Source organism: Perognathus longimembris, chromosome 8 (assembly GCF_023159225.1).
Source record: "Perognathus longimembris pacificus isolate PPM17 chromosome 8, ASM2315922v1, whole genome shotgun sequence".
Lineage (NCBI taxonomy): Eukaryota > Metazoa > Chordata > Mammalia > Rodentia > Heteromyidae > Perognathus > Perognathus longimembris.
This window is the reverse complement of record NC_063168.1, coordinates 56,563,291-56,587,508: the sequence shown is the minus strand read 5'-3', so window position 1 is coordinate 56,587,508 and position 24,218 is coordinate 56,563,291. Positions and strand designations below refer to the sequence as shown.

Sequence of the window (24,218 nt, the reverse complement as noted above, 5' to 3'; positions counted from 1 at the left end):
TGTTTCAATAACTAGTATTTTAAATGTTCCGAGAAGTTATACCTTTGTGTTCATCCCCTAAGACTATCCTCCTTCAACTGTGTGTGTATGTGTGAATGCCTACAGTTCTGTATAAATTATCATGTCCAGTTATATTTTAGAACTAACTTCCAGATATGGGAAAAAACATGCACTGTTTGTCTCTCTGAGCGTGGCTTACCTCACTTAGTATGATTTGTTCTAGGTCCATCCATTTCCCTGCAAGTGACATAATCTTATTCTTTCTAATAAATGAGTATAATTCCATTGGGTATATATGTTCCAATTTATTAATCCACACATTGATTGTAGGCCATCTGGGCTGTTTCCATCTTGGCTATTGTGAATAGTGCAGTAATGAACAGGGATGTGCAAGTGTATCCTGACTTGTAATGATCTGGGTAGATGCCCAGGAGTGGTATGGCTGAGACGTAAGGAGGATCTATGTTTAGTTATTTGAGGAACTGCTGTCCAGAGTGGCTGTACAAGTTTACAGTCCCACCAACAGTGCAATAGGATCCTCTTTTCCCCAGATTCCCGCCAGCATTTGTTGTTCAAATTCACAATGTTGTGCAATCTTGCTGGGGTGAGATGGAATCGCAGAGTTGTTTCTATTTGCATTTCCTTTATGGCCAGGGATGATGAGCTTTTCCTCATGTGTTTCTTTGCCATTCTTACCTCTTCTTCTGAGAAGCCGCTTCTTAGCTCCTTTGAACACTTAGTGATTGGTTTATTAGATTTTGGAGGGATTAAGTTTCTTGAGCTCCTTTTATATAATGGATATGAGGTCTTTGTCAGATGTATTGCTGTCTTTCTAGTTTAACTATGCCCTTAGCTATGCAGAGTACCTTTTATTTTGGTGCAATTCCATTTCTCAAGTCTCTCTCCCATCTGCTGAGTCTGCTTGGAACTCTTCAAAAAGTTTCTGCCTGTGCCTAGCGTTTCTCCTATTCCTTCTTGCAGTAATTTCAAAGTTCCATGTCTGACATAGATCTTTGATCTAGTTTAGCCAATAGCAATTATTGAAGAGGTTATCTTTTTTTTTCTGTTCTATATCTTTGGCCCTCTTATCAAATATTAAATAATTCTAAGTATATGGTTTTATTTCCAGATCTTCTAGTCTGTTCCATTGATCTTTGGCTCTATTTTTGTGCCAGTTGCAATCTGTTTTTGTTATTATAGCTCTGTAGCAGAGCTTAAGGTCTGGGATTGTGATACCACCAGCATTACTTTCTTTTCTTTCCTTTTTTCCCCTAGAATTGCTTTCAGCCAATGTTGAGCTTAAAGCAGGGAAAGTAGAAAAAGGCCCCCCCAAGTGTCTGAAAGGTAAAGAAGTGCTTAAAGCAGAGATACCGAGGTGAAATGAATGATCTGGGGTTGTGTGAGAAGCCAGCCTTGCTGAAGTCTCTTGGAGGAAGTGTATCTCAGTTTGGTGTGTCTTTTTCTTCACAGCAGAGGCAATTTCTTTCATACTTCCTTGGTCCAATCAGATGTGGAGGAGGTCAATGATGAACATGACTAAAATTGCACTTGCAGGTATTTAATTTGCATGAGCGTCCATGTGTTCAAAAGTTCTGAATTCTATGGAGTGTGGGAAAAAAAATCTTGATTCTATGGGAGATCTGTGAGGGGGGAATAGAATGGTCAGCAAGGGAGGAAAACTTTAGGGGGTCCCTTTTCATCCACTGGCTCTTGCATTTGTAGGAAGGCAGACCATAGCTAGGATGTTTTTTTCCTCTTGGGGATCTTTTTGCCTGGTGCAGTGGCTTCTGCAGTCTGTGGAACATGTGCAATTATTGGTCTGGGAGGGACCTTAGATCTTGCGAGCCCTGTGGACAGGGTTCATAGCTAGGCTCTCTCTGGTGACTTTTCTCCATCATCCAGTGACATACTTATTTTAACTTTTCTCCTTAAATGGAAGCCTGTTTTGTATTTGCTTCCAGATTAACTGGGCCCCTGTAGGTATCCAACACCTGCTTCTTGAACAACTGAAGATGAGGTAAGGGACGAGAAATGCCAGTGGACCCTCAGCTCTACTTGCTGCTTTCTTTCAAAGCATGTTGGTCCCCCAAGGCAGACCCATCTCCACCCTGCTCATACGGCTCACTACCCACACACAGGCACCTTCTTCAGTGTGTTGTTCTTTATGTCCATCTAAAGTATGCACCAGCCTGCAAAAGCCAGTGTACTCAAAGAAAGCAACCAGGAAAATATTGGGAGATGTCAAATATCTTTAACCAGTCTGTTTAGAAAATTGCAGGCAACCCAGCAGAAGGTGTAACAATCACTCCAAGGCTAGCAGCCTAGCCCAGATCCAGTCTATCTCTTCCAACCTAGAAGATGGCCTCATTCCTGCCTGGACCATCCTGACCACCTCGACCATTGCAAAAGTAGACTGGACTCTCGTCTGACTCCATCACACACAGCTGATTCCTGGTGAACGACTGCTTTGGATTTGAAAAACTAAGACTCTTGTGTGACATTCTTTCTGTAATACATAGATTTGTAATCCTTACCCCGCCTGACCTGGAAAAGGCTGGCTATTTTGTTATGCTAGTGAAACAGGTGCACACCAGGAGATTCTCTTTATTTTTTTAAGGAGATCCTCTTTTGAACTTTGGTGACAGTAATTTGGTTAACTTAGGCATTGTTAGGCTCACCAGAAATCAGGTTTTCCAGGCAGCCAAGCTAAACTAACTCAGTGCTAAAACTCGCATCACATCTACTGAGTTTTGTCATTACAGAATTCTGGCAGGTATTCTTTGGTCAATTCTTAACAAGGTGCAGGTAAGCTCTAGTTCTCTTGGTCTCCTGTTGCTTTAATTGGAAATAAAAAGGTGCTTTTGTGGCAAAGACTCCTTTAATTTCAGTTCAAAGCCAAGCTGGGCAAAAAAAAAACAACAACAAAACCTCTAAAACTCCATCTCCCAACTAACCAGCTAAGAACCAGGCTAGAAGCATGGCTCAAGAGATTCTTAACTTGAATTAACTAGCCAAATGCTGGAAGTGGCACTGTGACTCAAAGTGGTAGAGCACTAGTCTTGAGAAGTGCTCAGGGACAGTGCCTAGCTCTTGAGTTCAAACCCTTGTGAATGACAACAGGGCTGAGCCATCCAGCAACAAGCCCCTAGACCCCTGGGACACAGCCAGTCTGGGGAATGAGGGACCATGGAGAGGAGTAAGAGGAGAATGATGTCACATCCTAAGTGAAGTCACTATACACTTGCCCTTTCTTTCAAAATTCATCAGAGCTGGGAGATCAAGAGATAAAAGTAGCTTGTCCATCTAATGTCCATACCTGTCTACCTTCTAACTTTACAGGAATTTACATTCTTGCCTTGGCTACCTGCTATTTGTATTTATAGTGAATCTTAGACTCAGGCCTGTTAGCCTTGGCAGCTTCAGGCCCCTTTCCCCCTCCAATCCAGCCCTAGTTCTAGCATGCTCTCCCCTGCCTAGTTGCCAGATAGCAGAAATAGATAGGGACATTTTCCAACTCCAAGACCTCCTGGTGTGCAGGAGATAAGAATTAGCCAAACTAGCCAAGTCATTAAATTTTTAATTTAATTTTCTGCCCTTCCTTTTGCCTTTTGTGTGCTTTTTTTCCAGCCCCTGTCTCATGAGACTTCTTCTAGACTGTGTCTAAGGACTCATATTTACCACCAAGGGACAGCTGTGGCTTGCTGCCTTCTCCTGGAGGAGCCACAGTTCTGCCTTTTACCCCTAATGTCAATGCCCCTTGCCAGCAGGAAGTAGCCAGAGACAGTCTGTGTCCTTTTGCAAAATTATTAAAAGGCTGGAATTTAAGGTCCACCAGAGTGCTCCATGCAGATGCCCCTTCCCCATTGTCTAAAGTCTCTGTCCATACCTGCATTACCTAGGTAACTGGTATACCTGGAGGCAGCCACCTCCCCTCACCTGGCCACACCTCCCTGCCCCTGCCCTAGATAAGGCAAGGCCTTGTGATGGCTCAGCCCTTCTCAGCCACATGTAATCTCAGCCATAGGCCAGCAGTTTGGGAATAGACATCTCTCCTGCTTGAATAGCACGTGGTATTCTTGTTCACCGGCTACCTACTTTAATAAGCCTTACAGCTTCAAACTGCAATCCTCAGATCTCAGCTGGTGCCTATCTTACCTGTTTTTTTTTTTTTTTTTGCCAGTCCTGGGCCTTGGACTCAGGGCCTGAGCACTGTCCCTGGCTTCTTTTTGCTCAAGGCTAGCACTCTGCCACTTGAGCCACAGCACCACTTCTGGCCATTTTCTGTATATGCAGTGCTAGGGAGTTGAACCCAGGGCTTCATGTATTCGAGGCAAGCACTCTTGCCACTAGGCCATATTCCCAGCCCCTACCTGTTATTTTTGATATGGTATTGCTTCCTGCCTGGACCACATGATCCCCCTAGTGTGGCTCCCCATCCTTGCGGGGTGCACCACCATATCCAGCTCCCAACCATGCACTGCAACCTTCTAGTCTTAGCCTCATGCATAGGTTGGGATGACAGGGGCATAGCTCTGTGCCCATCTATAGCCTTCCTGGCAGCTAGGATTACAAGTGTGATCCCACAGTGGCAGGCTTCTTTCTATCTTTTTGGATGAAATAGTTGAAAGTGTAAGACAGAGAACTGTGAGAGTAAATTGAGGTGCTTATTTTAGGTTTGTCTCAAGCTCAAGATCTTCTTTTGAGCTCCCATTTATCTGTTTATGTGGGACTTCTTTCTTTTGGTCGTGGGGCTTGAAGTCTGGGTCTGGGGGCTGTCCCTGAGCTTTTCAGCTCAAAGCTAGTGTTCTACCAGTTGAGTCACAGTGCCACTTCTATATGGGACTTCTTGACTCTATCACTTTGTATGAGGTGCAGGTCGCTAGCCACTGTTAATTCCAGCCCAAACCAGAACCAGCTGATGTCACAACTAGCTGAGGTTCAGAAAAGGCTGCCAAGCACCCTAAAGAGCAGCCTGAGAAAGTGTAGCCACTGGTTCTGTTTTTCCTATATTTCTTTAATTCTCTCCCCTTTCTTATTCATTGCTATCTCCTCCCCCACCCGCCTCACCCAGTTCAGTCTTCTTCTGTCTTTACTTCCATCTGCCTCTTTGCTCCTTCTTGTATCACTTACCTCTTCCACCTCCACCATCTTCGTTGCTTTCTCCTGTGTCAAACTTTCTGTCACTATCACAAAATACCTGAGGCAATTAACTTACACGAGAAAAGATTTATTTAGCTCGTGATGGTGGAGGTTCCAGCCTATGATGAAATAGCCTCACTTCATTAGGCTTCTGCGAAGCAGCTCATGGCAGGAGTGTGTGACAGAGCACATGACCCAGGAAGTAAAAAGAGAAACAGGAAGAGACCCAGATCCTCCAGTTACCTGCAAGGGCACACTCCCAATGACCTAAGGAGCTCTTCCTAAATTTCTATCACCTTCCAATAGCCCCACGGTGGGGAAGAAGCCTTGAAGACATTGACTTTCTGGGACACACGTACCACAGCATCTTCTTGCTTTCCTTTCCACATCTCACTTTCTCCTCCTGCTTCTCTTTGTGTACAACCTCCTCGCTGTCACACTTGCTTCCTCTCTTCCCTATCTCTTTCTAAGAATTTCTTGATGAAATGACAAAGGAGCTGGGTCCTTGGTACTCCTTGGTGGAGGAAAGCAAAGTGCAAGCCGTTCTGATCTCAGGCAGCCACTAAATTTGATTTGTAGCTGATCTTAACTGTAGGAAAAGATTTTCAATTACAAAACTCATAAAGTGTAAAGATGAGGGAACCTGGCTGCATTTGGAGTTTGACTAATGGTCTCAAAGTGCTTTAAAATGTTTGGCATTTGTCAGCCTTTCTTTCTTCCCCTAATCCTCAAACTCATGAGTTTTTATGGGAAACATAATCCTCTTTTCTGATTCATTTACACTTAGCTCATCTGAGTATTGTTTTGTTAAAAACCATGTGAAGTCCAAGAAGTTTTATGAGATCTTTAAAGGCTTGATTTTTGAACCAGGAAGTTGTGTTCTGCCAATATAAATGGGCCTTGAACCCTAGGGGCTTTGGGTCTCGCATCCATGGCATTAAACTGGGTCTAGGCTTGGCCAAGGTTGGTTTCTGTGCCTGACAGAAACTGGGCTTTCACTTTCCAAATAATAGTGAGTTCAGTGTTTTAGATGAGCAACCATCGCCTATGATACAACATGGGGAGTGTAGCACATTTTTCCAGGATTATCTTGCTAGTTAAAGAGACTGGTGTGGAAAACTGTTTTTGCTGGCACCTCCCTACTAGGGAGTAAGGCTGCCTGCCCACACAGGTTTCCATATGAATGGCTGCACATATATACATGTATATTCAAACATGTTCATGGTCTTTCATGAATGGGATTGACATTCACACAAGAGATATTTTTCCCCTGTAGTTATATTTTAGAGATGATCTGAATGTGCTATATTGTATCTAAATCTGTCAGGAGGCAGATTGTAATTGGCTGGAAATATCTACAGTATTGTAGTACATATGTGTACATATACAATGTATCCATTATGCATATACAATATGTACAATTGATATATATATATATATACCTACACAAGTACATACATATATTTTTGGTGGTGCTGGAGATTAGACTTAGGGATTCATGCTGGCTAGGCAGGTGTTCTACTACTTGAAGCACAACCCTAGCCCTTTGAGCTTTATTTTTGGGATAGGGTCTTGAGTTTATGTCCAGGCCATTCTGGATTATGATCTTCCTATTTCTTGTCTCTGGCATAGTTGGGATGTTAGGTTGAGATGAGCTATTGGTTGAGATGAGATCCCACTAGCTTTTTGCTGTGGCTGGTCTCAAATTACTTCCCACCTGGCCTTCACCTCCAGAGTAGCTGGGATTACAGAAAACATTTCTCTGAAGGGCTATCAAACACAGTAAAGAAAATTCCAGTGGAAATACAAAGATTCTAGGCAAATTCCCTAAACCTCTGGAAACAGAGAAGCCTTGACGTCCTCAGATTCTCATCAGAAGTCAGCTAGCGGCAGGAGAGCCTTCAGCCTATGTGTTCTGGGAGAGATCCACTCGCAAAATCCATTCCCCACTGAAGTCTGGTACATTCCCACCTGAAGGTAATGGCCTCTGGTTCCATTTCCCCAGCTCTCCCCTCTCTGCTCTTCTCCTGGCTCTGCAGTGCTGGTAGCTCTGCTTGATCCTCCTGCCCTGCTCCCCATCCTCTTCTGCTCTTACAGAAACCCTCCTCTAGAGCTAAAATCTTCATAGACTGATCTGAGCTGCAGGCAAGAAGCATTTTCCCTGCAGGAGGAGAATTGGCTACAGGATGACCCAGCATCACAGAAACAGAGTCCTGCCTGTGGCAGCCAGACTTTTTTCCCCCCTAAGTGTTGCTTAATTAAGGTATTATTTAGTTATTAAGCTTGACTTAGATTCAAGCTTGAGGTTTCTCAAAGACTGCCTATCCAGGGGGTCCCCTTTTGCCTTCTTCAGAGCAGGCATGTGGTTGTTATTGAGGTCTTTGTTTTGTATTTTTCATATAGAAGGCGGTGAAAGAGGAAAGGCAGCTTCCTCAACTTCTTCAGGGCTCACTGTGGCCTGGTGTGATCCTGTCTGGAGGGCCCCTGGCTCCTCTAGTTATGGAGAGGAGGCTGAGGTAGGGCCAGTGAGGGGGGGGAGAGGCATGGAGAGAGGTGGAGGGGAGGACAGGGGAGGAAAGAAAAGAGAGGAGAGAAGAGAGGTGAATTGCCTATAGTCTTTCAGCCAATTAACTCCAGTGTGAGGCTGGAACACAATTCATTCTATGACAGCGGCTCTCATAGAAAGCGGAGCTGAGTTGTTCTGCCAAGTCAAACATTATAGGTAGTTTTCCAAGGTACAGAGCAAAATAGACAAAGGGATTGTTTCAACCTTAAATGATTTTCCATGGATACTTCTCCAACCATTCACCTGCTACCAGTTGTCCTAAGTGAATGTAAGCAGACTAAACACCAAAAAGGGAAAGTTGCAAATTAACCCGAGAGAGAACAATCAAAGCCTTGGAAATGGACCACTCTTGCTTGGTTGAGAGACTTGGTTTGTTATTATTATGTAACGGACTGCTATGATCATGTTTTATGTTGTTGCATGTACATAATAAAAGTCATGCATTCTGCTGGTGACATTGTTTTAAGACCAAATCTAGACGTGCAGATGTCATTATTTCTACAAAGAGCACCTGCCATGTCTCTTAATCTTCATCTGGTCCACCAGGGTACAGGGTAATGATCTTTAAAAAAAAAAAAAAAGTTCTTTGGGGGTTGCAGCCGGAGTCTCCCGAGTCTCCGTGCCGCTGTTGGTGGAAGACCCAAGGCTGAGCCCTGTAGTGGTTTTCAGCGTCTACGCGCGCGCCCCCTGCTGTCCACCCGGTGCCATCCGACCTGCCAAGCGAGGAGGAGAGGGGACCGACCAGAGGCTGCAGACCATGCGCAGCCGGTCACCAGGAACTTACAGTGCTAAAGACACAAACCCCTTCGGGACTAAACGTCTTTCCTTGGAGAGCTCTGTGCACCCTCGGAGTCTTTTTGGGACCCTGATTTGGCATTTTAATCCAAATTCCTGCAGCAAATGAGGACCTAAACAATGTCACTAGACTCCTATAGGGTTTGCAGAGGGACCGGGCGCTCGGTTCACAAACCTTGCCGAGCCCTTTGTCCTTTCCCGGGATCGGGGGTCCGGAATCGGGGATCGGGGATGGAGACCCCTGCCTCTCCGACCCACAGCCCCAGTCTCAGTGGATGTGGAGGGTGGCTGCGCGTCCCCCAATTAGGATTTACTGCCTGACGTCACGTCTGCCCGAGATTGGCTGTTCAGATCTGACACTCGCTTCCACCCGGGAGAGAAACTTTTTAAAGACTTTGCAGCGGGCCGGCGCTGCCTCGGAGCCGAGCGTCCCCGCGCGCTCACGCCCGCCCTCGCCAGCGCTCGCCTCGCCTGGACAGGGGCGCGGCGCCCGGGAGGGACCCTCACCTTGCGCAGCCCGCGCCCCTCGCCCCTCCCCTGCCGGGCTCGCGTTCCCCACCCCCACGCCCGCCCCCTCCTCCCCGCCACTTTGCAGCGGGGTCCGCGGCTGCTCAGCCGCCGGCAGAACTTCCTCCCTGGCGGGCGGGCGAGTTGGCCTCCTCCCGGCCTTTCCAGGGCTCTGGGAAGTTCCCCGAGCGCGCGCGCGCGATCGCGGGGCGATAGCCGGGCCGGGGGTGGGGGGGCTGGAGCCGGCGATGGCGGGGGCCTGGCTCAGGTGGGGGCTCGTGCTTTGGGCGGTGCTGCTCGCGTCCGCGTCGTCCGCTCACGGCCGGGTACGGAGGATCACCTACGTGGTGCGCCCGGGCCCCGGCCTGGCGGCGGCGGTGGGCGCCGTGCCCCTGAGCGGGCCCCCGCGCCCGCGGACCTTCAACGTCGCTCTAAACGCTAGGTACAGCCGCAGCTCGGCGGGCGCCCCCAGCGCCGCCGTGGCCGGGCCCCCCTCCGAGCGCACCCGGCGCACGGGCAGAGGGGGCGGCGCGGCCCTGCAGGAGCCCGGGCGTCCCGGGAGCCCCGGCGGGCAGCTCCACCCCAAGCCTGGCGGTCATCCGGCATCCACCCCGTTCACCAAACAAGGCCGCCAAGTCGTGCGCTCCAAAGTACATCAGGGGACCCAGAGCGGCGCGGGCTCGAGGCTGCAGGTTCACCAGAAGCGGCAGCTGCAGGGGTAAGCGCACACCCCCGCCCCCCTGCGCGCCCAGCCATCCAGGGATCGCGCCGGGGGCCGCGGGATCGGGGCCACCCTCACACTCCGGGGGCGTTGTGCGGTGGGTCAGCGTTCTCCTCCCCGCCCCATCATTTTGACTGATGTGAAGCGCGGGGCGCATTGTTACCCGAGCTGTGGGCCAACACAAAAGGCATTTCTGCCCGGGGCGTCACCTCCTGTGAGCCTACCCAACTGTGCCTCAAAGATTCAAAGATGGGCGTAAACATGAGGTCACTGCAGCCTAACTCCCCAGCATCAATTAAACGTCTCTTTGCCAACCCACTTTTAATTTTGACCTAGCTAATGAAACAAAATGTGTGGAGAGAAGGCTTACTGTAACGTCCCGGCCTCTGTTCTGTGACTTGGAACTTCTGAGCATCCTACACGTGGAGGTGCTTGGGCTTTCCTTGAGAATTTGTGGGGTTCCCCCGTCGGGGGTTGCTAGCACCCACCGAGGTTTGGGTTGGAAGGTTACTGGACACGCTGATAAGCTCTCTCTCTCTGCAGCCCTTTTCCTCATTCATCGCAAGCTGGGACATGAGGGACATTTCTTCTGCTTCTTTGGCTTTTTGCTGCAGGAGGTGTGATACCACTTAAAAAAAATACTTCTCCCTGAAAGTCGGTTTCAACTGTGGACTCATAATATGCAGAATGAAATTGGCTTTGATTTTGGGATCAAGACGGCCATTTATTTGGATCCTGTTGTCTGCTCCTGTCATGCAAGCTTTTCCCTGATCCACGGCCCTTAGGCTCCCACTTGGAGAGCTCTGGGCCGGGCACCTGGGTACCCTTAGGTCTGAGTCTCCAAAGGAACGTGGAAGCCAGAGACTGGCTTTCCAGGAACTTTCTGGAAAGTGGATCGTGGGAGGTAGCGTCGCTGCTGCTGGGCTCACGGTCTTGCTTTGTTTCAGGGTCAATGTCTGTGGAGGGCAGTGCTGCCACGGCTGGAGCAGGGCGCCGGGTTCCCAGCGGTGCACCAAGCGTAAGTTGCCACCATCGAGGGCCTGTCCACACGGGTGTCTGTACGGGGTGGGGGGGGAGGGGAATCCCACTGGGCTCCCTTGAAAGGCATAGTCGTGCCCTGGGGATGTTGAAGTCTAGGGCTGGGTCAGTGCCAGCAGCAATGTGCCGGCCAAGCCACACTGCGCATGCTCCATCCCATCAGTGGAGGTGCTAGCTCCTCCATCACACCTGTCAATCGGGAGCGAGGAAAGCTGTGGTAAGGTAGAACCCAGATGATTGATTTAAACAGGATAGCAACCGACAAAAGATGGTCTTTTAAATGATGGATAGCAGGGAAGGACCGAGTGATAGGAATGCCTTCTGGAATAAGACATTACTAGCTTTTAAAGGGTCCTGAAAACAGCGTCCAGAATCTTCTATCCCTGAGACTTGATTGTGCTCCAGAATGCCCTGACCACTGAGCTTTCCACCGCCTCCACTTAGCATTTGGGCTTAGCAGTGCTGTAGTTAGTCATGCCTATAGGCAGGAGAACATCATTTCTCTTGTGTGCTGGAAGGTTGAGGATTAACTTAGAATGTGCCTTTCAGGTTCCTCTTCACAGGTTGATGCTAGGTCTGGGACTAATTGGGAAGCAAAAGTCTTCCCCTGCAAAACAAAAGCAGGCACATGTTGTTCTGGGCAAAGAGTTTGAGCCATTACCATGGATTAGAATGGCCAGTATTGTCGGCATAAGAAAGTAAAGAAGTAAGCTGGGCACTAATGGCTCATGCTTGTCACCCTCGCTACTCAGGAGGCTGAGATGTGAGGATCATGGCTCAGAGCCAGCCCAGACATAAAAGTCTGTGAACTCTTATCTATAATTCACCACCAAAAAGCCAGAAGTGGAGCTGTGGCTCAAGTGGTAAAACACACACTAGTCTTGAGCATAAAAGCTCATGGACATGACCCAGGCCCTGAGTTTAAGCCCTAAGACAGGAACACACACACACACACACACACACACACACACACACACACACACACACACACACACACAATAGAAATTAAAGGCATTTTTCAAGGTTATTAGAATGATAAAAAAATTCTATTTTAAAATCTGAACTACCAGTAAGGCAAATTATGTGTGTGTGTGTGTGTGTGTGTGTGTGTGTGTGTGTGTGTGTGTGTGTGTTGGTCCTGGCACAGTAGCTTTGCTTTTGCTTTGCTTTTTTGTTGTTGTTGTTGAGTCAATGTCTTTCTATACAGCGGAGGCTGGCCTGCAGCTCATTATGTACCCATGATCTACCTGAAGGCTGGGACTATAGGTATGCATTACCATGCCTGGCTAAGCTTTTGTGAAAAGGGATTATTTACCCATTTTAGGATTTTGCTATGACCAGGGAGTAGTGATAAACTTCAGTAGCCTCTGGATTGCTGAAACCAAACCACAAGGTCAGAAATACTCAGGATTGTACATGATTTAGATTAAATCATCATTTTCCCCCCATTCTTAACTTCTCAGCTTGTACTTGGTAGAAATGTGTCATCATTTTCCTGAAATTGGAATTGCTCAGGTCAGATGACATTCCCTCCCCAGTAACTACATCTGCTCAAAACCTGATTTGGTCTGGTTGCCCATAACTGGGACATCCAGTCTGTGACAGCCCTGTCGTGGTGAGACATTGCTGTGCAAAGGCCAAACATACCACAGGGCAGGACCTCGCCGAGTGCGGAGCTTGTTGGAGAGAATGCTGTTAAGACTTTAACACATTTTCTTGGAGGACCTGGTATGGTGGTTCCTGTCTGTATTCCCGGCTACATGAGGAGCCATAGGTAGGAAGATAGGTTCCAAGGCTGGCCTGGAGAAAAAGTATGAAACCCATGCCGGGCATAGGTGGCTAACTCCTACAATTTCAGCTACTCGAGAGGCCAAGAGAACAGCAGATTGTGGTTCTAGGACAGTCTTGGCTGAGATGTTTTCCAGAGCCCTTTTCAACCTACTGAGCATGGTGGTCTGAGTCTATCATCCTAGCTTTGTGGTGGGCTGAGATGAGGAGGACCAGAATTTTAGACCAGCCCCAGGCAGAAAAGTCCTGGAAACTTGGTCTCCAGAGAAGGCATTGGGTATGTGTAGGGGGCCCATGCCTGACACCCCAGCTACCATGGGCAGCCTCAGTGGCATGGGTCCGGGTACAGGTGTGTATCAGGATGGGAAGCAAGACCTTATCTTAAAATACACCCAATGCAAACATGGGCTGGAGGCATGGTTCAGAGGTAAAGTGCCTGCCTAGCCAGCACAAGGCCCTGAGTTAAAAATCTAGTCAAGTGATGTAATGGAGAGAAGACATCCCCTTCAGCTCTGGCTGTCTGAGAACTGGGGAGCAGAGATGGTTTGAAAGGAGAAATTCAGACTTTGAGTGCTGGCCTTGGGGCTTCTTGCTTTCTCCAGGGATGGCAGCCAAGATGAGTCGCTATTTGGAACTAGGTTTGTCCCTGATCATGGGAGGAGCCCCCCCCCCCCAAAAAAAAATACGGTGAGAAGACTTAGGGTCACACAGTTACTACGGGGTGCCAGAGGAAGTGGCTGCATGCGATGAATGTCATTGTTCCTGCAGATGCCCCCAGCTTTGGGGGTTACACTTTCCTCCCAGCGCTGAGAGTCAGCAAGGATGGGAGGATGGGATCGAAGCTGTTCCGTGTTGTCACACTCCCTGCGGCGTTTAGCATTCAAAGGCTCAGCTGTTCTGCCCAGTGGATTTCAGGCTGGAAACTGCGATCACAGCTTGATTCAGGGATAAGTGCATTGTACAAAGGGATGGTGGGATGGGTCAGTGCTCAATCCAATATAAAGTATTCATGAGATGGCTTTTCTCATACACTTCTTGCTTGCAGTGCTAGGGATCAGGCGTCGTGCTTGCTCAGCAAGCTCTCTATCACTTGAGCTGCTGTGCGTCTAGTCCTTTTGTTTTTTTGCTAACCATGCTGAAGCTTGCCTCCAGGCCTCAATCCCATGTCCTTCTTCCCAGATAGCTAAGACAAGGCAGGTGTCTCCCTCCATTCCTATCTTATGATGGATTTTTTTTTTTAATTGTTGTTGGTGGTGGTGTCAGACCTGAGTTCAAATGGTGCAGGTACCATTTGCTGTGTGGCCTTGAGAAATACACTTGGCCTCCCTGAGTCTGTGGAATACCACTCTAGAAATGAGTGCACTAAGATCTTGTCCTTTTGAAAAGGATTATTTTAAGTGTCTAGGTGGGAAAGAATGGATACTATTCTTCGATGGAACCCCAGACATGTATTAGAGTCAGCCCCCTGAATGCTGTCTTCTTTGATATCACTCAGCTTTTTGCTTTTCCTGTGTATCCCTGTTGTATTTTTTTTTTTTGGCACAGCACCAGGATTTGAACACAGGTCTTCCACTTAAGGTACACCTCCAGCCCTTTTTTATTTTGGTTGTTTATTTATTTATTTTTTGGTGCTGGTTCTGGGACTTGAACACAGGGCCTGGGTGCTGTCCCTGAGCTTCTTTTGCTCAAGGCTAACACTCTACCACTTGTGCCACAGCTCCACTTCTGGGGTACTGTGTGTGTGTATGTGACAGAGAGAGAGAGAAAGAGAGAGAGTGAGAGAGAGAAAGAGGGAAAGAGAGAGAGAGAGAGACGTACCTCATGGGCTTTTTCGATATTGATGAGAAATAGTAGAACATGTCCCTTCACCAATTTTTGTCACTGTAGCTACTTCCATGAATAGCAGGGATGTTGAGATGGTAAACTGAACTGACATATGAGCTCCTTCCCCTGTCAGCCTTAATACTCCAAGATTGAGCTGTTGCACATTAGAATACAACACCACCATGATGTCTACCTTGGGCATTTCTCCTAAGATAGTAGTTACATGCCACCCAGCATGGAAGAATTCTCATTGGACTTTGAGGATAATATGAAGGGTTTGCTGCATCATTTCAGTTTGTATACATCATCTCCAGTGGATGCAGAAAATATTTCCATGTAAGCGATTAGATGTAGTCACCATGCTCAGTGCTGGGGTCACCTAGAAAAGGGAATGATGTGTTCTTGTGGCTAGCTTGGCCTGTTGGAAGCTGATTGACACTGGAAGGAATCGTGCCACAGGAAAAATGCTTCTGGAGACTGAAGATTTAGTGCAGTTCGAATTGCAGTGGAGAGGCATAGAAGAAGTCGGTGGCAGACCACACTGAAGAACAGAATGCCTGTGTCCCCCATGGTGGCATCGGGGCCCAGACACACCTGGCCCAGAGAGATACCACGTAGCTTTCCCAGCATCCTTTGTGTATATGTCTCTGGGAGCTGAAGTCACAGCATGAAATATACCTTTCTAGTTGTTGATGTTGTTGTTATTGTTATTATCTTCTGATGATACTGGGACTTGAACTCAGTGCTTGGGTGCTGTCCCTGAACTTTTTCATTCTAGGCTGTTGCTCTTCACTTGAACCACATCTTCATTTCTGTCTTTTTGCTGGCTAATTGGAAATAAGAGTCTCATGGACTTTCCTGCTTGGTCTGGCTCTGAACTGTGATCCTTACATTTCAGCCTTCTCAGTAGCTAGGATTACAGGTGTGTGCCCATCCATGCCAGCTATGAATGTTGGGTGGATTTTACAATATTGAGTGATAGATGATATGTGTTTTGGGCGAAAGTGATAGAGCCCCTCTTTCTCCTCTGAAAGACTTGACCTTTGTAGGATCCTTTCATGGCTCTGGGACTTTCTCTTCGGAGTGGAGCAAACCCCTAAGATGTAATACTTTTGCCTCTCTCCATTTTTACTTCTATCTGAATTATCCTCTTTCCTTCAGTTGATGCCTCCAATCTTTTTTCTGTGCCTCTTTCAGGATTAGCGCAGTGGGCATGGGGCTAGAAAACACAAAGGAATAAAGGAGATCGGAGAGCGAGGCCAGGCTGGCAGCCCTGGGGCTAGGGGAGGAAGCAAGGTGGAGCCGAGACTCCGAAGTGGGTGCCTGGCACATGGTGGGCCCTTTGTAACTGCATGCATGGTTCTTTCATTTAGCAAACGGATATCTGTTTAGCTTTTACCATGTGCCAGGTTCTATGAATAGGGGAGAAATGCAGCCAGCCGTGGGGAGCGCAGGGTCTGTTTTTACTCACGTAGCTCATGGCACATCAAATGACTTGTTCTCTCCTAAGCAAGCAAGGAACAGAAAATCGATATTCCATTGCTTTTCCATTGGCCTCAGGCCCACAGCGCCCAAGCCAACCATACGAATGTTTCTTCAGTTACCTGCAGTGGGGACGTGGTGACTTGTACCCTGGGTGCCAAAGATGCTGCAGTAGGTGGCATCACCCAAGAGGGTTTGCATGACCCACAGGACACCCTCAGCCTGTTTTCTCTGCCCCTTTGGCTCAGCATCGTGCTAGCCAAGCTTAGGAGTGAGGCCCAGGGGTATGACACATTTTTTTTTTGTATGCCTGCTAGGGTCATTGACAGCTGCTTTGCAAGTAGATCTGCAGGAGGTTTGCCATGGTGGATATTGGGAGGGTTGCTAGCCCTCGTTCTAGTGCCGGGATGGTGGACTGCAAAATCTTTGTCATGTGCACAGACAGACTAGCAAAGGGAGAGGGACATAGAGGTCAAGTTCATACGAGGTCAACTATGTGTTCTCAACACAAGTTCAAATAAACATGGAGGAATCATAAATCCCGAGTTGGGAGGGCACTTAAACCTTCAGGCTGGAGCACTCCTCCAACTCATGGCCTGCAACGCTGCTGCTCCCGGCCTCATTTGCTCTTTGCAAGATTGGCTGCCCACTGAAGCTCAGCCCTCAGGAAGCCTGGCCTGTTTAAAAGGACCCCAGACTGTGCTCCTTCTGACCGTCTGGATCTTTCTCATCTTCTTCTCTATGTTTGGATATCTCAGATATTCAAATACGTGGAGGTATTTAAATTAGATTTTTTTAAAGTATAGAGTTTTGATTCTCAGTCCTTCCTGGCAAGGGATAGGGCAACTTGGAGTGTGAAGTCTGTGTTGTGTGTGTGTGTGTGTGTGTGTGTGTGTGTGTGTTTTGGTATTAGAGCTTGAACTCAGGGTCTAGGTGCTGTCCCTTAACTTTTTCACTCAAGGCTGACATTCTACTGCTTGAGCCCCAGCTCTACTTCAGGCTTTTTTTGGTGGTCAATTGTATTTAAGAGTCTTAATAGACTTTCCTGCCCAGGAATTGAACTATGTACAATCTTCAGATCTTGGCCTCATGAGTAGCTAGAATTAAGAGGTGTGAGCCACTGGTGTGGAGCTTAAATATCTTCTTTTTAATTATTAACATTAAGTGTACAAAAGCAGAAAATGATATCCATCCATCTATCCATCCATCCATCTATCTATGCTTTTAAAAGTTCCCTGACAATGAGAATCAAGCACAATGATTTACAGATAAGGGAGCAACTCTGGTCTTACCCTGCTCTAAATGTGTGATTAATTAATGATGGTTCCTGCCTTTAGAGTACAGACAAAATAGGACCTAATTTGTTGGTGTGCTAGCAGTTGGTTGCTTTGGAAGAGATACATCAGGGCTGTGTTTATGAACCTAGGTGCCTGAGCACCTGTTAATTTATTTTGCCTATCGTCAAAGATTGAACATTTTAGGTGGAGGCCAGGCTGTTCAGTGGAAATGGCGGCTCTATGCTTAAATTGCCATTTAGACCCCAACCAGGTGATTGGAAGATGGAAAAGCTACTGGTTGCCTCCCCACCCCCTGCCACCTTACTGTGTGCATTGCCTTCTTCCTCCTTTTCCTTGCAATAGAGGCAGTGTGGTTCAGTCCAGTCTTTCGATTTAGAAGCCAGGGCTGCTAGTTTGACCTTCATACTTCCTCACTGTGTGTGACTTGCCGCTAGTTGCAAAATAGATACAGTGATGACAGTCCCAGCCATCTTTGCAAGGCCTGCTGGTGGACTGCATGATAAAATACAAGGAGAGTTCTTGGAGAACAATCCCTGTGTGGTCACCCTTAATGGCTCTTACACGGTCCTCTTTGCTCAAGACTGCCCCCTCCTGGCCACTCTTGTTACACATGCTTCAGGTTCCCCAATGAAAATCATGGCTCTCCTTTTGCTGCTCCTAGGTGCTCTGATTTTTCCTTTTCTTGGTCCTGGGTGTGACTGGACATCTGCCTCTTCATCAGTGTTGAGTTCCTGGGAAGCAGGGTTTTCTTGCAGTACCTTGATCCCTTGGGCTGCCATAGCACAAATGCTCCTCTGGTGAGCATCTTGATGATGCCATGTTGTGAACCTTGTCCTCCGGATGCTACATAGAGAATCCTGCTTTCTTACTTCTCTGTTTCCTTTCTCCCCACCTTTTTAAAAATTTGGTTGTAGGGCTTGAACTCAGGGTCTGGGTGCTGTCCCTAAGCTCATTATGCTCAAGGCTAGTGCTCTACCACTTTGAACCACAGCTGTACTTCTGGTTTTTAGTGGTTAATTAGAGATAAGAGTATCATTGGGATTTTTCTGCTTGGGTGAACTTTGAACTGTGATTCTCACATCTCAGTCTCCTGAGTAGCTTGGGTTACAGGCATGAGCCACCAGCACCTGGTTTCCTCTATGTACTTATTTGCTAATGCTTAGGCTTGAACTTAGGGCCTTATGCTCTCTCTTGGCTTTTCCCTTCAAAATTAGAGCTCTACACCCTGAGCTATAACTCCACTTCTTGCTCCTTGCTGGTCAATTGGAGATAAGAGTCTCATGGACTTTTCTGTCTAGGTTGGCTTTGGATCTTGATCATCAGATGTCAGCCTCCTGAGTGGCTAGGATTACAGGCCTGAGTCACAAGTGTCTGGCTTCCTTTACCTTTGGGCAGCAAATCTATTTTTTTTTCTGTCCCGCCCTGACCCCAGATGTAGGGCTTGAACTCAGGGCCTGGGCACTGTCCCTGAGCTCTTTTGCTCAAGGTTAGCACTCTACCACTTGGAGCCGCAGCTCCACTACCATATTTGGAATGGTTAATTGGAGATAAGAGTCTCATGGGGACTTTTCTGCCTGGGTTTGTTTTGAAAGGCCGTCCTCAGATCTCACCTCCTGAGTAGCTGGGATTACAGGTGTGAGGCACCGGCGCCTGGCTCATCTATTTGTTTTTCTTTTCCACATTTTCTCCATCCCAGTTCAGTGGACACTGGCAATCATGACAACTTCTCGGGGCACACACCTTGTGCTGTTTTCTCCCGCTTTCTCTCTGTCAGGCTGACCTGGCACGGCTCAGACCTTAAGATGACTTTTCCTTTATCTCTGCCAATTTTAGAATCTTTCTGCTCCACATCATCGGATCGAGATTTAGGACGAAGTAAAATGAATGTTGTAGGATTTCTCCCCGCTCCCCCGCCCCTGTAATTTTAGATCCCAAAATACAGCTCTTGGCCAACTACTCTATTCCCTGTGGCTTTTTCACTCCACCGCATTTGAGTAAGATTGTTGGCACGGACGTAAGTAAACAGCTTGCGAAATGTTGTGTTTTGTAAATTAGAAGATGGATGGGCTGGTTTTTTAATATATGTGCTTGGTTCTGCTGGGCCAGAGAACAACTGCGCTTGTTCGGGGCGGGCGGGCGGGGGTGGGGTGGGGGTGGGTGGGTGGATTGGAGAGAGCTGTGTTTTCCGAAGCTGGGGGGTCAGCTCCTCTCAACTGAGGTGATCTGCTGCTTGCGGATGAGGAGCAAGTGTCTGCAGGAGAAGCTTCAGAGGGATTTTGGTAACGAATTGAAGGGAACTCCTGGCAGAGGGAACCAGGGAGAAGTCAGCAGAGGAAATTCTAAAAGGAGTAAGGAAAACAGAATGATTTCTAAGTTGTCACTGGATGAGTTCAGGGTGGCTTTCAATTCTGCATCAGCTTGACTCACGGCTTCACACTGTCACGTGGCCTTGTTGCTCGAGGCTGGTGCTCTGCCACTTGAACCACGTCTCTACCTCAGGCTTTCTGCTGGTTGATCGGAAATCAAGGACTTTTCTGTCTGGGCTGGTTTTGAACTGTGTTCATCAGTGTTGGCCTCCTGAGTAGCTAGGATTTACAGACATGAATCACAAGTGCCTGGCTGGTTTGTGTTTTTAAGTAAAATGTAAAGCTCCATCCTTTCTTCCATATGCCACGTGTGTATTTTAACACCTGCACTGGTATATTTATTTATTAGCATTTAAAAATTACCTTTTAATTTGCTATTATAAAGATGATATACAGAGGGGTTACCGTTTCATAAGTCAGATAATATTTCTTTCTGGACAGTGTCATCCATCTTTCTCTCTCTCCTAGTTTTTCCCTTCCACCCCTGCCCATAAGTCGCATAGTTCATTTTCATCCTCGTGTCTAGCGAGTGCCACTGCCGCATGTGTCTACTCTTCATTCCTCCATTTGCATTGGCATCTTCAAATCTGTTTTAATAGCTTTTGAGATTGACCAAGGCATATCGCTTCCTCTTGACAGTCATTTCCTTCACTGGTTCTGCCTCTTCCTCGGCTGTGCTATTTCCAGCAGGTCAGTTAACCCCATCACCATTTTCTCAGGCTTCCCACAGGCAGAGTGCTGTACAGTGCCAACTTCCTTCACGTTGCTGCTGTGTCAGGCACATAAGTTGTGTTTTACATTGTATCACATCGGTCATTTGGGTGGTTTTTGCTCCAGGCTTGACAAAGAGGTCTGTGAGAGAGGATCTTACCATCGCCATCGTTCGGTCTTCATGGCCTGTAAAGACATAGAGCTTTATAGAAAAACATGAGGGAATGGTTCGATTCCCTTGCTGCGCTTTAGTGGGTCTCTGTACACTAGATAGTGGACACAGGAGGAGTTAAGTACCACAAAACAGTAAAACAAAGTAGGAAATGAGGCAGATAAGGCTGGGTAATCACAGGAAGTGCCTTGGGAGGCCTGTGTGGCGTGCAAGGCCCCGGAGAGCCTGGAAGAGGAATGATTTAGGCCAACAGAAGGGGCTGTGGAGTGGGGGTAGGCCAGGCTTGTTGTGGAAATGCTATACGGAAGGCTGTAGTGACGGGCAGTAAGATGGTTAAAATAAAGCCTGGCCTCTAAGGAAATGTCAAATTTGTGAAGATCATCACATGATACTAAATTTTAAAAAGTAAAATCCTTTAAATATTGATGATAAAAAAAATGAATCTTGATGGTCATTGAAAATTCAGACACCATACAGGACATGAAAAAGGGAGGGCCAAGGACTTCTGGGATTTATTGAGCACCTTTCTGAAGTTTTCTTCACTCCCCATAATGTCTAGTTTACAAGCGGGGGTTTACCACTGGCTCCACTTTTGTTGTTGTTGGTTGTGGGAACTGTCTCTCAGCCTCTTTGTTATCAAGGCTAGTGCTCTACCACTTGAGCCACAGCACCACCTCCAGTTTTCACAGTGGTTAATTGGAGATGATAATGTCACAGGGACTTTTCTGCCAGAGCCGGGTTCTAACTAAGATCTTCAGATCTCAGTCTCCTGAGTAGCTAGGATGACAGGTGTGAGCCACGGCTCCCAGCTCTCTGTTTTGTGGTAAAGGTTGTAAGCTTATAGATGTCCCCCGGCCCATAAGCTCTTCAGGGTCAATGTTGGACTCAAGTTTTAGAACTTTTAGGTTGTCTAGGAGACAGCCCAGGGGAGAGTCCTGAGGAATGTTAGATTGTGCCCCTCCCATGGTAAGTGATTAGCAGAGCTGAGGAGTCAATACCAAGCGTCCTCGGTATTACTCTGGTCAGCTGAAATGTGAGAGACAATCAGCGATGGAATCGTCATCCCAATCACTGTGTCTTGGACCGAGCGGGGAGTGTGGCCCTGTGGCCTTATGCTACGGTCATTGAGTGGGACTTGGAACTTGGCTCCAAGATTTTCGGTGTGGCCTAGAAGCCACGGCCCTGTGGCCTTATGGTAAATCGGAAAATCGGATCTGAGCCCTCGTTTAGAAAATCACTTACCCTGGGTGTGAGGGCAAATTTGCTGCTGTTGGATGTAGGGAAGCTTTCGTTCAGGAGGAGGCCAGCTTGGCGGTCTTCTGGGTTGGTTAGGTATTCGGGCTAGGTCCCGGTGGCAGCTTGGGCCCCCCCCCCCAAAAAAAAGGGGGAACTAATCCACTGGGGAACCTATCCCGGGTTCGGCACCAATGAAAGGAAAATTGTCCCAGAAGAACCACAGACCATAGACAAAGTCACGTAGAGCAAAGAGTTTATTGCCAGCAGGACCGGCAAGGCCAAGTTCCCACAGAGGAGAGGAAAATGGCACCTGAACTCTCTTTTGGGGGGTCTTTATACCCTCATGCAACTAAGGTGGGAGGTGCTCCGCCTGCCCCTCAGGTAGCCAGGGGCGGAGTCACATTGCCAAGGGCAGAGCTTATGGGCCGGGGGACATTCTATAAGCTTACAAAGGTTAAATGAGATTGACAGAATGCTGTACAGAGAGTTGTTAACTGTATGTGTGTATGTGTGTATGTGTGTGTGTGTCTGTGTGTGCGCGCGTGTGGGCATGGGCAGTGATATTAAAGGCTTTTTTTTTTGTGGAAAGCCTTCCTGTCTTGGTGTATTTTGTGTGTGTGTGTGTGTGTGTGTGTGTGTGTGTGTGTGTGTGTGTACTGGGGATTGAACTCAGGGCTTCACACTTACTTGCTAGGCAAGCATTCTACCATGGTCTCCAGCCCCTTTGTGGCTTGGTTGTTTTCAAGGAAGGGTGTCACTTTATTCCTCAGCTAGCCTGTGCTATGATCCTCCTACTTCTGTTTCTCCTTGTCACTGGCGATGACCGGTGTGCACTACCACACCCAGCCATTGGTTGAGATGAAGCCTTGCAAAGTTCTTCTTGCTTAGGGTAGCCTTGAATGGCAATTGCCAATCTCTGCTTCCCCGTAGCTCAGATTATAGTGTGGGCAACTATTCCTAGCCGATCCTTTTCTTTACTCTCTTTTCCCCTATTTCCTCCTTTCTTCCTTCTCTTCTTCCCTTCTTTTCTTTTTCTTTTTTGCCACACTGGAGTTTTGACTCAGGGCCTTATACTTCCTCACTTGGCACTTTACTGTGTGAGCCATACCTCAAGCCAGGCTTTTTGCTGGTTATTTTAGAGATGGAGTCTAGTGACCTTTTCTTCCTCAGCTGGCTTCAAAGCACCATTCTCAGACCTCAGTCTCCTGAGTAGCTAGGGTTACACGGTGCCACTGACACCTAGCTACCGTCTCAATCTGTTTCTTGCCTTGAAAAACAGAATGCATAAAATCCACCCCGTTTCAGATGGTTTTCAATGAGGAAAGAGCTATGCCTTAGGTTTTCACATTGATTGTCAAGTTTCCTGATGAAACTCTCTATGAAACTCCTCTATGAAACTCTCTACTTTAATCCTTCTTTATTCTTCTACAAGGAGAGTGCAGGCAAAGACAATCCTTTTTTTCCAAGAAAGCCTTGTTTCTTTCTTTTTGTGACAGGGAAAAGGTTAAATTAGATTTCATAGGCCATGATTTCCTAGTAATTGGAGGTGAAATATTACAGACAATAAGTTAAAGGCAGGGCTTGTGTTTTTGTTTTACTTTTTTTTAATCCATTAGGAAGTTGGCTTGCTGGGCAGTCCTGTGTGTACAATCGACCCTCAGTGAGGTTTCCTGATTAATAAGCACTACAAGCCACATTTGTTTCTGAGTGAAAAACCAGCTGAAGCTCATTTAAATCAATGGATACTGAGATTATGTCGTTAAGCAGTTCCTTTTGTTACAAGCAAACATGTATTACAACAGACTTCTCCAGAAAATAGTTGGAAATTCTAGGTTTTGAGTGTTAGAGGTTCTTTGTCTGGTGAACTTTCTTCATTCCTTCCTTCAATACACACTGCCTGCGTGCATGTACTCCACAGACCATTAGCAGAGTGTTTTTCACAGTGGAGTTTCTGGACCAGTGTGTCCATTGGCTAGGAACTTGTTTTATGCATATTCCGAGGGGCTAGGGCAGAGCTAAGAGCTAGGCCTTGTGTTTAACAGATGCAGGACCTGGGTCTATCTACAGCCATGTACTCCCCCCCCCCCGCCCCCCCGCCACTAAAGAGGAAAAGGCCTGCAGCTTTCTCCCAGGCCTAGCAGTTGGGAACTGTGGCATGAGGCCTAGCCATAGGTGTTTCAGGTGACCTGTCCCCCCCCTCTTTTTCTACATCGCTCTTTTCTATAATGATTTCTAGTGGCTGGAGGAGGGGGTGGGCAGGGCAGAGGAATTGACTTATTTGTGGGGCCTGTCCTTGTGACTAGAGATGTGTGTGTGTGTGTGTGTGTGTGTGTGTGTGTGTGTTTTCCTTTCCCCTTCATTTCTGTGTATGGTGTGAATTGCAGTAGGATGGAGCAGGTTTCCCAGCCTCAAAAGGAAACTTGGGGGTCTGAGTAGATACCTCTGCATGTGTTATTTGTATGCTTCCTGTAGAGAGGCACAGCACCTTTGTTGGCCTCCAAGTGTGAGTGCTGCATCTTTATATCTTCTACTTCTGTGCTATTCCTTCACGTGGGAGATGCTGACAGAACACTTC

The 24,218-nt window shown here is 47.4% G+C and overlaps 1 protein-coding gene across 7 annotated transcripts in view; it reads left to right on the top strand.

Annotated features, from left to right (window-relative positions):
- The first annotated feature begins 9,255 nt into the window (after nt 1–9,255).
- Ltbp1 (latent transforming growth factor beta binding protein 1) overlaps nt 9,256–24,218 on the top strand; it is a 376,707-nt gene continuing 361,744 nt past the window's right edge. For 6 of the 7 annotated variants that reach the window (XM_048353153.1, XM_048353151.1, XM_048353150.1 and 3 more), the window contains exons 1-2: nt 9,256–9,725; nt 10,676–10,746. In XM_048353153.1, coding sequence (XP_048209110.1) covers nt 9,256–9,725; nt 10,676–10,746 — 541 coding nt within the window. The remainder of the gene's footprint in view (nt 9,726–10,675; nt 10,747–24,218) is intronic. The other variant, XM_048353154.1, reaches the window with a different exon arrangement.